This window comes from Theropithecus gelada, chromosome 3 (assembly GCF_003255815.1).
Source record: "Theropithecus gelada isolate Dixy chromosome 3, Tgel_1.0, whole genome shotgun sequence".
Classification (NCBI taxonomy): domain Eukaryota; kingdom Metazoa; phylum Chordata; class Mammalia; order Primates; family Cercopithecidae; genus Theropithecus; species Theropithecus gelada.
This window is the reverse complement of record NC_037670.1, coordinates 162,516,829-162,532,265: the sequence shown is the minus strand read 5'-3', so window position 1 is coordinate 162,532,265 and position 15,437 is coordinate 162,516,829. Positions and strand designations below refer to the sequence as shown.

Here is a 15,437-nt window from a genome sequence, read left to right as displayed (position 1 = left end):
ATGATGTGGGGGATCTGTCAAGTGCCCAATTCTAGATACAATTTGTCTTAATAATTGAGATGAAGGTATAGAAAGCACATAGAACAAATCTGTAAATAGATTGACATGTGGAAAGATAGCAAATAATATCAGAAAAAAGAAACAGAAATGTCTTGTTGGCTAATGTATCTGATTTTCATTTTGGGAAAGTATGACTTCCAGTCATGCAAGTGCCATCAATCTATTAATAACAGAGACAGGACAACAAGGATGCCAGAGAAGCTGGAAGGAGAGTCAACTACATTACTAAGTTCTAAGAAGGAGAAGAAAAGGGAAATAATTTAGTTTTGAAAATGCAAAACAGGAAGACAGACTGGTAAGAAGTTGTGTGTACATTTAACAGAGAAGTATACGTGAAACAAAGGAGGCTGGAGAAACTCACCATGAGGGATTGTGATGTTATTAATAGATTACAGGTAAGTTTAACCAAACTATTTAGGGTACCAATGATCATAATACATATTTTACAAAGGAAAAACCTAGTGGCCTAAAACAACATACATTTATTACCTGACAGGTCAAGAAGTTGAGCATGGCTTAGCTGGGTCCTCTGGCTTAGGGGCTCTCACAAGGCTGCAGTCAAAGTCTTGGCTGGATCTGTGGACATATGAAGGCTCGCCTGGGGAAGGACCCACTTCTGTGTTCACTTACATGTTTATTAGCGGAATTCAGTTGCTCATAGGTTGTTGGACTGAGGGCCTCAGATCCTTACTGGCTGTTGGCTGGACACATCCTTGCTACATTGGCCTTTTCATATTGCAGTTCATGGCATGGCAGCTGGCTTCTCTTAGAGCAGGCAAGCAAGAGAGGAAGAGGAAAAAAGCAAGTCAGGAGCCATAATCTTTTTGACATCCTCTCACTTTTGGCATATTCTTTCTGTTAGAAGAAAGTCCTCAGGTCTAGCCCAGACTCAAGGGGAGGAATTACACAAGAATGTGAGCACCAGGAAGTGGGATCACTAGATGCCATCTTGGAAACTGGCTACTACATGGGTGCATAAGCAGGATTAGACTTTGTCAAAAGCAGAAATGCTTCACAGATAAATGTTTGTATTCCTACATTAAGGAAGATGGTTTGTATTCCTACATTAAGGAAGATGTACAGATGGTTCCTGACTTATGACTTATGGTTTTCTGACTTTATGATGGTGTGAAAGAGATATGCATTCAGTAGAAGCTGTACTTTGAGTTTTGAATTTTGATCTTTCCCCAGGCTAGCAATACGCGATATTGTATTCTCTTTTGGTGCAAGGGAGCCATAGCTCCCAGTCAGCCACACAATCATGACAGTAAACTAGTACTGTGTTGCCAGATGATTTGGTCCAACTGTAGGCTCATATAAGTGTTCTGAGCACATGTAGGGTAGACTAGGCTAAGCTATAATGTTTGATAGGTTAGGTATATTAGATGCATTTTTGACTTATGATATTTTCGATTTATGATGGGTTTATGTGGATGTAATCCCATTGTACATTGAGTGCCAGATTAAAAAAATAAGAAAGGCCTCTAAAAATGGAAAGAGCGATCTATGGAAAGAATGTGGTGAAGGGGATACCTGGCTGGAAAAGAAAAACCAAGAACCTAAGAGAAAAATGAGAAAACTATTATATAAGGAAGGTGTGTGCCCATAAACTACAGCTTCTATTTAGCATTAAAATAATCTCAAAAGCTGGGTGTGGTAGCTCATGCCTTAAATCTCAGCACTTTGGGAGACTCAGGAAAGAGGACTGCTTGAGCCCAGGAGTTTGAGGCCACCCCGGGCAACAAAGTGAGATCTTGTCTCCACAAAAAATTAAAAAATTAGCCGGTGTGGTGGTGCACATCTGTGGTCCAAGCTACATGGGAGGCTAAGGCAGGAGAACTGCTTGAGCCCAGGAGGTGGAGACTGCAGTGAACTGAGATCGTGCCACTGCACTCTAGCCTGGGTGACTGAGTGAGACTGTCTCAAAAAAAAAAAAAAAAAAAAAAATCTCGAAAGACCCCAGAAGATAGGACCAGCCAGACAAATAGAATAGTTTATATGATAAACTGCTGCTTTAAAGACAACATAGAGTTCAAAGACTTTTGTCCCCAACCGCCAAAAAATACTTGCCAAGGAGACAACACAATAGCTAATACTTGAATGTGCCATTGTAAGAAACTTCTAGAGCTAACTGGTAAAGACCTACTTTTATATTTAACATAGGTAAACTATATTTTCAAGGGCTTCTTTTTTTTTTTGGAATTAAAAAGGAGGAAGAATCACAGTGTTGGGGGAAGTCCTTTAGAACAGGCCATCTCTTCCCTATTCTAGGAGGTGGGCCTGGTGCTCTGGCCCTGGCTCACCTTTCCGGCCTTTCCCACCCCTCCCTGCCAAGCACCTCTGCTGCAGCCACACTGGCCTCCCCAGCAGTCATGGGAACACCAGCTTCTCCTGAAATCTCATTTCCTTTAGGAAGAACTTCCCTGATCAGCACGTAAAATAGCATCGATCTTGACACATCCTGTTTTCCTGCTTTTATTTTTCATTATAGCAATTTCCACTTTCTGAATTTAAATGTTTATTTCTTTGTTTATTGCCTGACTCCTCTGAGATAAAAGCTCTATGAATTCAAGGACTGGGCTCACTTCTGTAGGACCTGGAAAAGCATGCCATTGACTCTTACCAAGCAGATGAAAGAAAAAAATACAATAAGTGAAGTCCATAAAAAATAGAAGAACCCAGCAGAAAATGGGCGAAAAAGGTGAAGAACAATGACAATTTGCTAGAGCTGCACTAATATAAATTTATGTGCATGAGGAATATTTGGATTTTTGTATAATATGTAATCCATTAAAAAAATTCCGAGAGATCCAAATGAACTAAAGTACCTGAAAATGTGTAAGTCCCCCGCGCAGCAACTCTCGCGCCCCCTGTCGGCGCGCTGGCTAATTTCTGAGGATTCTCAGCAAGACTAAGCTCACCCTCCCCGTTTTACAAAATGTATTCTTGTCGCTATTTCATTGGCTGTACCTTTCAGACGCCCTTTTCCCATTAGTCAAGCCTCCAGTCCATCACTTCCGAACCCAAGCCCTCTATTGGTCCGCTGTAGGCGACAGCCGTCAGCGGGCTGCGCTCAGGCAGGAGGAGTTCCTCGGTGACGTCACAGACACTCCCTGGCTACTTTCCAAGGCGTGGGCGGAGACTTCCCGCGGCCTCTGCCTTTGGGGGGCGGGACAAGACCGAGAGTGAGACTTCTGATTGGGTCTGTTGGGCAAGACGGATATCCGATTGGTCAAGCCTGGGAGGGAGGTGCGGCCGCAGCTGGGTCCTGGAGCAGAGCCTAGGAGCCCTGGGGTGTCTCAAAGTTTGTGTCTGGAGCTGTAGCGGCAAGTGGGTTTGCGGCGAAGGGATTTTCCTGGGATGAGAGTGGGTCTCCTGCCTTCATTTTGGATGCACATCCCGCTTTAGCCTCGGCAGCCTTTGGTCCGGCCCGTGTCCCTGGGGATTCCCGGATCTCCGAGGACACCGGACGGGAGCGCTTGGCCATCCTCTCTCCGGCAGAAGAGCAGACGTTTGCCTTCCAAGTGCAAATCTACACACACGCGCGCGCACACACGCACGCACACGCGGAAAGAGAGGAACCTCGCCGGTCCGAGGCAGCTCTGCGCGTCCCCTCTGCGCTTAGCATCCTCGGCCCAGCGCGGCCCGCACCGCCATGGAGGTGCTGGAGAGCGGGGAGCAGGGCGTGCTGCAGTGGGACCGCAAGCTGAGCGAGCTGTCAGAGCCCGGGGACGGCGAGGCCCTCATGTACCACACGGTGAGGACCCGGCGGGCGGGGCAGGAGGGCTTTCAAAGCGGGGAAGTGTTGTCACGCGAGGAGCAGCTGGAGTCCTGGGACCCGGGAAGGCAGGGTTTGGGGCAGGGCATGGCCAGAGTCAAGAGGTCCTGGGCGAGGTGTACTTTAATGTCTGACCAGATGAAGGAGGGCAACTGGCCCCTTTGCACTTCTTGTGAGAGTAATGCCACTTTGTATTCCTTTAACAATTCATGCTTTTTTTCCCTGAGGCTTTTTCCATCTGTAACATCATTTGCTGTTGCTAACAGTACTGTAATGCGGGAGGAGTGTGTGTTTTGAGAATAACATGCCTCTGCCTATTGATTTTTTTTTTTTTGAGGTTTTCAAAAACTGGACAAGATTAAGTAGCATTTCCTTTTCATCTGTCTCGTATTCTCTCTCCCTCCCTCTTCTTTCATATTTATGTTTTAAAAAGTACACGTGTGTGTGTGTGTGTGTGTGTGTGTGTGTGTGTGTGTTGAAAGGGCTCCCCTACGTTAAGGAGAAAGGCGGCTTTATTTGCCTTCTTAAACTGTACGACCAAGAAGTCTCCTTCCTCCCTCTTCAGAGGAAAAACCAGCAGAGGAGTATGGAAAATCTGAGACAGTTGCATATTTAAGGCAGGCTCTGGGGAAGGTGGGACAGCTCACCAGTTGCTTGTTCGCTCTTCTACTAATGCCTCAGAGATCTCTTTGGGGGTTAGGCTGTCCCAGAGCACGCACATTTCTTTTAAAGTTTTTAATGTCAACTTTTTGGTATTAAGTTTGCAAAATGTTATTTTGTTTCCAATGGCCAGTACTGATCATAGAACTTTATGCGAGTTCTCTTTGTTTGATTCTTATCCATGCAGACGTTTGTAATGGTGGTGGGGCTGGGGTGAGGGGGAACACTAATGAGAAAACCACTAGAGGCTTGGCTGCTTCCCCTTCACCCTTTTTTAATGGGGTCAGTACCAGGATATTTGAAACTTCTGCAAAATGGCCTGCAGGCTCCACCTCTTTGGCCTTTGCCTCTGGCTGACGTTATTTTGGGACAAGGAATGAGGGCCTCCCTGCTGATTCCCACCAAAGTATTTGTGGCGGCTGAGAGTGGCTTGTTTAAAAAAAATGCAGAGTGCAGGGCTGAGAGGGAGTGGTAGTTCATGCTGGGGCAAAAGCCAGATGTTCAGTGTGATCTTCTGGGCTTTGCTTGCTGAGCCTGTCCTGGGGACACCATGCGGGCAGTGTGGGGGTTGGGTTCCCAGATGTGCTTCCTGTCCTCAGTAAAGGACTTGGAGTATGTTGGTCCTCAAATATGTTTTGATGATTGGGTGCTCCAGGAGTTTCTGCTGACAGGCTACATTTTATCCATATGCAGAGGGGCAGCCCTTCTCTTTTGTTCTTAAAGTATCAATCTTTTGCTGTGACAGTGTCTCATCCAACAGCTGCAATGCTACAGTTAGGGGGCTGTCTTTCAGCTGGTGGGATGAATTACGCACAGGCATCTACCTTGCTGTTGTTTGAGCCCGTAGCTTGCATTTGTGAGTTCACAGGGAAGGGTGCGAGATGCTACCTGTGACTGTGGCATTCCCTCCAGGAAGAACTGCTTGGACTGGCTCTGACTAACATCTTTATGCACAGTTTCAGGGAGTAGAGACCTTACATTTGCTTTGATATTAACAGCCCAGTTTTTCTGTCATTGTGATAAAGCAGGAATGTGTGATTAGTTTTCTTTTAATTCAATTTTTTAAAAATGCTTATTATGTCCTCCACTTAGGTACATGTCTGTTGTGAACAGCTCATTCCTATAAAATGCTGCTTATCATTGCTGCAAGTCAGTGCAACAAACTGTGCATATGAATTACTGTTGAAAGAGGTATTGGTTTAGCAGTACAGATGATTGGGTTATATTTCTCTCAAACTAAGGGACGTTTGGAAGAGGTGGGGAGATAGATAACTTTCCCATCTGTTTCCTGAACTCTGTTAGATATCCAGGGGCAGAGCTGTTTGTTACTCCAGCTGAATCTTTATGTGGAAAAAGGATGGCCTGATTATGCATTCAGTCAAAGAGATATTTGTTCTTTTGATTACTATTTGTGGAATATATAAAGCACTTGGGAACATGAGTGAACAGAAGCAGACAGAAATCCCTGACCTCTAGAAGCTCATATTTGCGCGCGTGTGTGTGCGTGCGTGTGTGTGTGTGTGTGTGTGTGTGTGTGTAGGGGAACATAAACAATAAACATAATAAAGAAGTGATTATATTGGATGAAATAAATGCTATGGAACACGTATAAGCAGAACAAGGTGAGGGGGATAGAGAACACAGGGTGGAAGAAGAGCAAAGTATGGGATTGAACTGAGTGATCAGAGCAAGCTTCCCATAGAAAATGGATCTGAACAAAAATTGGAAGGAGGTAAGAGTGTTAGCTCAGCAGGATGAAAAACTAGAGCAAAGGCCTAAGGTAGGTGTGCATTTTCATGAGCCTGTGTTAATATCATGTATTTTAGATTACTCATTTTGGTGAGTTACTTGTCTTATAAACTCCGGGTGCTTCTGAGACACCAGTGCCTGTTTTTGGAATGATTTAGTAAAACTTTCCAAGTGGAAGAGAGCCTGAGGGGAGGGTGAGGTGCGAGGGTGGTAAGAGATGATGACAGCTACCATCTATTGAGTGTTTATCATCTGAAAGGCAGGGCTGACCACATGGCCTGCCACCCATGCAGTGCCATGGGGTCCACACTTGGTTTGATGCTCTGCTGTCACCATCTTGAAAATCCGAATTCTTTTTGAACAAGGGACCTTACATTTTCATTTTACACTGGGTTTCACACATTCCGTAGCTGGTCCTGCTGAAAGACATTGTGTCTAGTGCTTTACAAAGATTATGCCATTTAACCCTTGTAATGACCCAATGAAATGAGCCGTTTTTATTACTTTTATTTTACATATGAGAAAAATGAGGCTTAGTGAGTTTAAGCACTTGGTTCAGTTCCCACAGCTATTTAGTGATAGAACCCGGATTCAAACCCGTTGTCTGCCTGCCTCCAAGTACTTGCCCATCAGGCTGTCTGAATGAAGAATCCTGACTTAAAGAGAAGGAACTGAGTAAGAGGTTGGAAGAGAATGACTGGAATATAGGAACTGCTGAGCCTGAAAGCAGCTAATGTTTAAATGAGGCTGACAGTGGCAGCCACCAAGCCTTCCTAGTGAGATCACTTTTGTTGCTCTTACTAGGGATTTAATTACTACATGCATGATTGCTAATGCTCTGTTTTAGCAAACCTGTCGCATACTTGATTTAAACAATTTAGAATGTTCAAGTTTGTTGCCCAAGGCTGAGATTATAATGTTTCTCAGGAGCCTTCTGTTAGCCATTAGGAGCAGTGTTTTGTTTTGTTTTGTTTTGTTTTTTTCCATTTGGTTAGTTATGAAGACATCTTGGTCTACAAGGACAAAGGCAGACAGGTTCAAAGTGTACAAAATAATGAAGCATATGGATAGGGCAAAGGTGGATTGATCATTAGATCCTGAATTGCTAAAACTCTGGGCTTCCTCTTGAAGCTTAAAAAATTATTTCCATACAGATGATGAAATGTTATTTTAATTCAGTGAGTACTGATTTTAGGAGAACTGTTGCTTCAAGATGGAATACAGGCTAAAATTGGTTCAGGAAAGATGGCAGATCTAAAAATCAGGAGAATATCTCTTGGGGTTTGGTACCACCGTGAGAAGAAACCTTGCCTCTTTTCCCCAAACCTGCCTGTATGTTGGACATTTCTGCCATTTGTATTGTATCCCTGTAAGATTCTCTGAAAATTACTTTCTGGGAATTATCTGTGTTTTTATAGTTTATTTTTTACTTTACTTTTATTTTATTTTATTTTTGAGATGGGTCTTTTTCTGTCACCCAGACTAGAGTGCAGTTGCTCAATCATGGCTCACTGCAAGCTAAACCTTACAGGCTCAAGTGATCCTCCCACCTCAGCCTCCAGAGTAGCTGGGAGTATCAGTCTGTGCCACCATGCCTAGCTAATTTTTTTTTTCTTTTTTTTTTTTTTTGGTAGAAACGGGATCTCAGTATGTTGCCCAGGTTGGTCTCCAACTCCTGGATTTAAGGGACCCTCTTGCCTTGGCCTCCCAAAGTGCTGGGATTACAGGTGTGAGCCACTGTGCTCAGCCCCCTTTTGCAATTTAAAGAGCAAAATAATCTATAAATTTTAAAATGTATTTTATGTATGTATGAACTGTATCTGGAAGGATGCTCAAGAAATGGATAATTTTTGGGAAAGCGGCTTGGGGAAGTGGAAGTCAAGAGATGAAGGGAAGCATGTCTACGCATTACACCCGTTGGTACTATTCAAATTTTTATCTCTTGACTGTGTCTAGAAAATGGAAGAAGTACAACTTGTGGGCACCATGTAAAACTGAACTAGAGGTAATTTTCAACCAAGTGTTCTTCTGGGGAAAAGGGAGCTTCAGTATGTAGAATATATACTTCAGTATATAGCTTGAGTATATAGAAACTCAATGCCACTCAAGGTCGGTGGAGGCCTTGGGTGAAGAACAGGAGAAGTGGGAAGGCCCTGTGGAAAGAGGCTTTAGGGGGAGAGGTCGGCAGGGGGTTTGCCTATGATAAATGTCAAGATCTTGATAATGTTCTGTCTTTCTTCTATCTCAGTTTAGCCATCTGGAAAATAATACAATTTTTGCCATGATTATATCCTTTTAAAAAAGTGTATAATAAAAACTAAGTTTTTGTGAAAGTAACAACAGAAGTTCTGCTTGTTTAAAATGCAGAATTCCTATAAAGCCAAGTTATTTGTAAAATCATTTGCTGGTTATGCTACTACAGTTTTATATCTGGTTGGTTCTTCAAGTGAAACTACTGGTCCCAGACAGTGGTAGGTAGGGAGTTGGGGAAATATCCGACCTGCCTGGTCCAGATGGAAAGGCCATCTGGCTTCCATGTCTTGCTGAGTGCTGAAAAGGACTTGGCTGATCTCACAGACTGTGTGGTTTCCTCTTCCTCCTGCCTGGCCCGGAGAGTGATATGATTTCAATGCGATCTTGAAGCTTTTGGTTTGATGTTCCACTTTGGAGTCACCTCCTAGGCTTGGCCCCACGCCAGGTTCTGAAGGGGGACCCGGGTCCTCGTTGGCTGAGAATGGCATTACTTATGATCACAAGACCTCCCCAAGCTGAATAAATGTAATGAGTTCTAACGGGAGACAGAATTGGGAAGTAAGTATAATTTTTCCAGACCCTTGGGGTACCTTTCAACATGCTCACCCCTTTTGTGTTCCCCTCCTTTCTCAGACATCAAGTGTTCACTGTAATGTTCTCTTTCCAATTTCCTCTCTTCAAATTTTGCTGTCAGGAAAGATTTGATAAGCTTACACTAGAAATTTAAGTATTAGTAAGATTTAACATGTTACCCCGAAATGGGCATTTATATTTAACAATAATTACTTCAGGTCAAAAGGGTGAATCTTTACTTGGAGAACCTAGGGCGATAGCTAGGTATAGGTAGTAGTGGGGGACTATTTGGGGAATGGGAGAGGAACCCTCACTGCCCCTCCATTATTTCATAATGTGGCTCTTATTCATAAGGCAGCCTTGTTTATATGTTGCTAATTTGTCTGTGATCTAAAGGATTTCCATTGGCTTAGCAAAAAATCTTTAACCGATGATTTTATTGTCTCTGAAATTGTTCTCATGGTAGTAACATTGGTTGGGAGGCGGTAGACATAGGCACAGTCCTGAAAGATGAGAGGGCAGTACAGAGTTTTATATTTGCCCTCCTTCTCGAAAGATCCCTGAGTTATAGTGTTCAGTGGAAATAGGGATCTGTGATGTGACATTGCTTTTGAAGGAGTTATAAGGTATAGAATCTAGATTAATAATTGAATTCATTACAATGTTTGCAGCTGGAAATAACTGAAAATGGATTCAGATTGGCTCATATAGTAAGTAAATTATCTCATGTTGCAAGAGGTTTTTAAATAGAGCCCCTGGCTGGGCGCGGTGGCTGACACCTGTAATCCCAGAACTTTAGGAGGCTGAGACAGGTGGATCACAAGGTCAGGAGTTCAAGACCAGCCATGCCAAGATGGTGAAACCCTGTCTCTACTAAAAATACAAAAATTAGCCAGGCGCTGTGGCAGGCGCCTGTAATCCCAGCTACTCGGGAGGCTGAGGCAGGAGAGTCTCTTGAACTTGGAGGGGAGGTTGCGGTGAGCCAAGATCATGTCACTGCACTCCAGCCTAGGTGACAGAGTGAGACTCTGTCTCAAAAACAAAACAAAACAAAACAAACAAAAAAACAAAAACAAATAGAGCTCCTTGTTTGGCTGATTCAGCAGTTCCTCAGTGTCCCCATGGACCTTGGTTCCACCCATGTGCAGCTTTCATCCTCAGGTTGGATGTGTGATGGACACAGGAGTCATAGGTGTTATGTTCAAAATGACAACCTCCAGAGGAAGAAGATAAGTTGTCTCTTTCTTGTGTCCCTTTTTTAGAATGGAAGAAACTTTTCTTAGTAGCCCACTAGCTTCTTTTTCTTAAAGCTTTATTGGTAAGGATTGGGCCACATGACCATTCTTAAGCATATGGCTGGAAAGGAGAATGGGATTTATGTCATCAGCTTAGATTAATCATATGGGGATGGAAGAGATATTGGAGAGTCAACCAGCATGACCATTGGGATCATTAGTAAAACAGTCTGAGTTAACAGTTCTTTCCTTAGTCAAAAGGTATGTTTCTTTTCTCATGAACCTGGGCTAGCAACTAGAAAATTTAAAATTCACAGTAATTTGCCCTGGGCGTAAAACAGTAAACCCAAGTACTGGGCCATTTGCAAAGTTCTTTTGTTTTTTGTTTTTAAATAGAGACAGGGTCTCCTTCTGTTGCCTAGGCTGGTGTTGAACTACTCGGCTCAAGGGATCCTCTGCCTCGGCCTCCCAAAGTGCTAGGATTATAGGCATGAGCTATCATGTCCGGCCCAGCAAAGTTCTAAGAATGTTATTTAGCTATGCTACCAGTGCCCAGTGAAGGAAGACTATAAATGTAGAAATAGCCTCTTGAAAGTCCAGGCAAAGGCTATTCAGGGTGGGGTGGGAGCCCGGAGGAGATTATGGCTACGTCTTGACTCACTAACTAGGAGATGTAGAATTAACTGCATTATCTGGACTCTTGGCAGCAGAGTAGAATACCAGGGCTGGAGGTAGCTAGCTGAGCCTGTAATCATGCTTACCATGCAGGACAAGAATGGTTTGTTCTGTTTGGGATCGACAGCAGGTAGAAAGCTAAATGCCATTTTTCAAATAAGCTATTTTTCCAGTTGCATATGGTTGTTCAAATATTGATGCGGCCACATGTGCCTGTCTGCAGCTTAAACTGCTGGCCTCAGCCTGACATGGCTCCACCCTGTCTGGTGACTCTCTTGGGGCAAATAGCCTTAAGCCTTAGCTGGGCATTTGGTAGGGTTGAGGCCTATGGTTGCAGGGCATCTGAATTGTTCAAGTGAGTGATCTCATGAATGAGGGAGTGCTGCCCATGTTTTCTGCCCCTGTGGAATTAGGATGGAAAGGAAATGATGAGACCCACTGTCTCTGGATTAACCTTGAGCCTATTTCTCCTTTTCCCTGCTCAGTAGATGCTCTCTGGCCCTTCCCAATGAAGTGCTAAGGGATCTTGATTTTTCCCTGAATCGAATTGTATAGGTTATTCATGAGGCACATGGGAGAAGACGGGCCATTTTATCTATGGGGAATGTGAGACGTAGAGCAGTAGAGAGATTTGCTCAGCACAAGTTCCTTGAGGACAGGAGACATCACTGTCTCTTCTATACCCTCATGGTCCTTAGTCAAGTGCAGGATGCCCAATCATAAGTGCTTGATGCATAGTTAAGTAGAGTGAGGCAGTCCTGGAAAATGGATAAGCTGGGTGGCTCTGGCCTCTTTTTATATATTTTAAAAACTCTGGGCAGGATGTGGTGGCCCATGCTTGTAATCCTAGCACTTTCAGAGGCTGAGGCAGGGGGATCGCTTGAGCCCAGGAGGTTGAGTTTACAGTGAGCTGTGATCACGCCACTACACTCCAGATTGGGCAACAGAGCGAGACCCTGTCTCAAAATAAATAAATAAATGAACAAACAAATAAATTTTGGATTCTTGTAAATGGTTTTGCAAATGTGAAAATTCAGTATAAGAGTGACTTGGGTAATTCTGTGTCAATATCTTTTCTTGTTTTGATTAGAGAACAAGATGGGCATGGGGTGATTGAGTGACAGTCCCTGTTTCCAGTGGGAGTCGAGTTGATGGCATAGTGGAAAGGGTGGGCTCTCAAGGCAGACCATTTTGGTGTTGAGGGACATAGGCTCTCTGGTGACCTTGGGTACATTACTTCACCTATGTGGATTTCAGTTTCTTTGCATGTCACTGCCTGACCCGTAATAGAAGTACTTTTCCAACCTATCCCCTAAGTCACATGTCTTCTCTTTGGGAACGAAGTGTCCCAACCTTGGGAGTCTGACATCATTCAGAAAGTGGAGAGAGCCTGTCATTATTCTCTCTCATGCATCTTTATTTCCTCTCCTCTTCTGCTGTAAACACAGGCCTCTGCCTTGAACACATGTTTGCCAGATGCTCCCTCTTACTCATTTCTTTTCTCTTGTTTACTGCCAGGTTTTCTCAAGTGGGTGGTCACCAGCTATGGCCTCCATTTCCTTAGTCTCTACCCTGTATCCTCCGCCCCCTGGGTCCTACTGCTCAACCTCTCCCTAGCTGCTAAATCCAATAGTCATTTCTCTGTCCTTACCTGCAGGGCCTCATGGGATTATTTGGCAATACTGACCACAGGATTGCCTCATAACTCGTTTTTGCTTTGGCTTCCATGACACTCTGGCAAGCTTAGTTCTTCCTCCTCTGGCTTCCATACCACCTGTGAAATGTGAGTGTTTGGTACTTGGCCTTCTCTTCTCTCTGTATGTTCCCCTGGCCTCCGCTATAAACTTCGGTGCAACTGGTTCTCAGTTTTTTATACTTGCTATTTGTCTTTTGATGAAAAGCAGATCTTTGGAGTCTGACTCAAACCTGCGAGGTCCACATGAACAGCAGCACAGCTCTGGCTGGGTAACCCTTGAATTTTCGTATGTTTCTTGATGTGTTTCAAAGAAGAGCTGGGACGTTGATCCTTCTTATCGCTGCACCCATTTATCTCAGGGAATGTTTAGTGACTCAGCTCTCTTGCAGTGTAAACCCAAGAGGAGCTCATGGGTCATTCCTGGGATTCAGCTGCTTCTACAGTCAGTGTCACTCATTAGAGACAGGCTGTGTTTTGCTTGTACTTTGGCTTGGGAAACCCTCTGTGGCATCCTGTGGGGGTAGGTCTAATCTTTTCGACTGTGTGGAAGGCCAATTCAAAAGTGAGACATAACTTTTTAGATTACGTACCATATTTTCCTCTTGTGTGTACAGCAGCTCTGGGGCTCAGCTCTGGGGCTCAGCTACAGTTGCCTTATGTTGAATTGCCTGCTTTTGAGTTGCTCTATTCTGGTGTAGGTGTCTGATATTACTTTGGGGATCCTTTTTTAAAGAATTGAGATGGGTTATTCTGAACCATCCATATTTTAATGCCTGATTTTTGTTACAATTATCAATGGTAGTTCTTGGAAGAGAGTTTTTCTTTGGAGGATAAAGCCTTTTTTTTTTGAGACAAGAGTCTCGCTCTATTGCCCAGGCTAAAGTGCAGTGGCATGATCTTGGCTCACTGCAACCTCCACGTCCCGGGTTCAAGCGATTCTTGTGCCTTAGCCTCCCGAGTAGCTGGGATTACAGGTGCCCACCACCACGCCTGGCTAATTTTTTGTATTTTTAGTAAAGGCAGAGTTTCGCCATGTTGGCTAGGCTGGTCTGAAACTCCTAGCCTCAAGTGATCCACCCACCTTGGCCTCCCAAAATGCTGGGATTCCAGGCGTGAGCCACTGCGCTCGGCCATGCCTTTTGATGTATAAACTCATCACAGTGCAATTTACTTCATATCTTTGGTGATCACTTTGTAAATTCTACATTTTTGTTACATGATCTCAAAATCCCACAGGTATTACCTGTGTTATGGCCCTACCACTGAAGATTCTTTAAAAAATAAGCTATTTAAGGCCGGGCATGGTGGCTCACGCCTGTAATCCCAGCACTTCGGGAGGCTGGGGCTGGCGGATCACGAGGTCAGGAGATCGAGACCATCCTGGCTGACATGGTGAAACCCTGTGTCTACTAAAAAAAAAAAAAAAAAAAAAAAAAAAAATTAGCTGAGCGTGGTAGCGGGCGCCTGTAGTTCCAGCTACTCAAGAGGCTGAGGGAGGAGAATGGCGTGAACCCGGGAGGCGGAGCTTGCCATGAGCCAAGATCGCGCCACTGCATTCTAGCCTGGGAGACAGCGAGTCTCCGTCTCAAAAAAACAAAACAAAAAAAAGCAAAAACAAAAACAAACAAACAGAAAGCTATTTAAAACAACAACAGCGACGACAACAGCAGCACCAGCAGCATTTGGTGGATTGTGTATTTCATTTGGGCAATTCAACGGGCAGGTGTCGTTTTGCATTTTGTGGTCTCTGTTTTCTGACTTAAAACTTTGTTTAAGTGAAACCCAGACAAAATAAAGAATGGAAAAACAGAGAGACACAGAGGTAGGAAACTTTTTTTTAACATTAGAAAATCTCTTCAGACTCCTTGGCAAATAAAAGGAGTCTGGGGAAAAAAAAATTTGCAAACAGTTTCCTAGTTGTCTGAGTGGAAAATCCTGGTTTTTCACATTTCATATCTTGGAAATGTCTGAACAGTTTTTGTTTAAAGGGAAATTCCTTTTGGCTGAGAAAGAGCTTGCAGGATTCAAACTGATAGGGTGACGTTTTTAGAAAACTTGGAGGAAATAGGATTTGTGATGAAAATGCTTTCTCAGTGGCCAATTGTGTTAAAACGAAATTTAAATCCAAGGTTACCAATCACAGAGTTTTAAAGGTTCAGCCATTAACTCCTTCCTTCCCCTCGCATCCTGTCTGCGTGCATCCTGGGGAAACCTCTCACAGAGCTGGTCCTTCCTCCAATTCGAGGAACTTAATGAGCTGCTTGTCTAAACATGTGCATGTTCTAGGCAGGGGATAAACATTCTTGACCTGTGGCTTTCCAAGTAGAGTAGGAAGGAAGATGTATAAACACGTCATTGAATTATAAGTCATTAAATACCTGATATATGTTTTGCATGAGAGCTGTGTTCAAAGTATATCTGTAGCAAAGAGGATGGAATGACACATCTGAAGGGGGTGAAGAGTTGGGGAGCACTTCATGGAGGAGCAAGTGATATTTACAAAGGGTTCCGAAGTATGCATAGGAGTTCACCAGGCAGTGGGAACAGCAGGTACAGAATAGGAACGTGTAAAAAGTCATGACTGATCCTGGGAATCTGAAGTCATTTTATGTAGTTTGAGAGTAGGGTGCTCTATGGGGAGTCTTGGGAGATATCACAAGATCATGAGAGGTTTGCGTGCTTGGCAAATGACTTAGACATTCTTTTGTAAGCAGGAAGGTGAGAGGCTTTTAACAAGAGATACCGGACAGGAGCAGAA

The 15,437-nt window shown here is 43.8% G+C and overlaps 1 protein-coding gene across 1 annotated transcript in view; it reads left to right on the top strand.

The window, feature by feature from the left end:
• Positions 1-3,320: 3,320 nt before the first annotated feature.
• CREB3L2 (cAMP responsive element binding protein 3 like 2) overlaps positions 3,321-15,437 on the top strand; it is a 127,781-nt gene continuing 115,664 nt past the window's right edge. Inside the window, exon 1 of the mRNA XM_025379324.1 lies at positions 3,321-3,817. Coding sequence (XP_025235109.1) covers positions 3,716-3,817 — 102 coding nt within the window. The 5' untranslated portion in view covers positions 3,321-3,715. The remainder of the gene's footprint in view (positions 3,818-15,437) is intronic.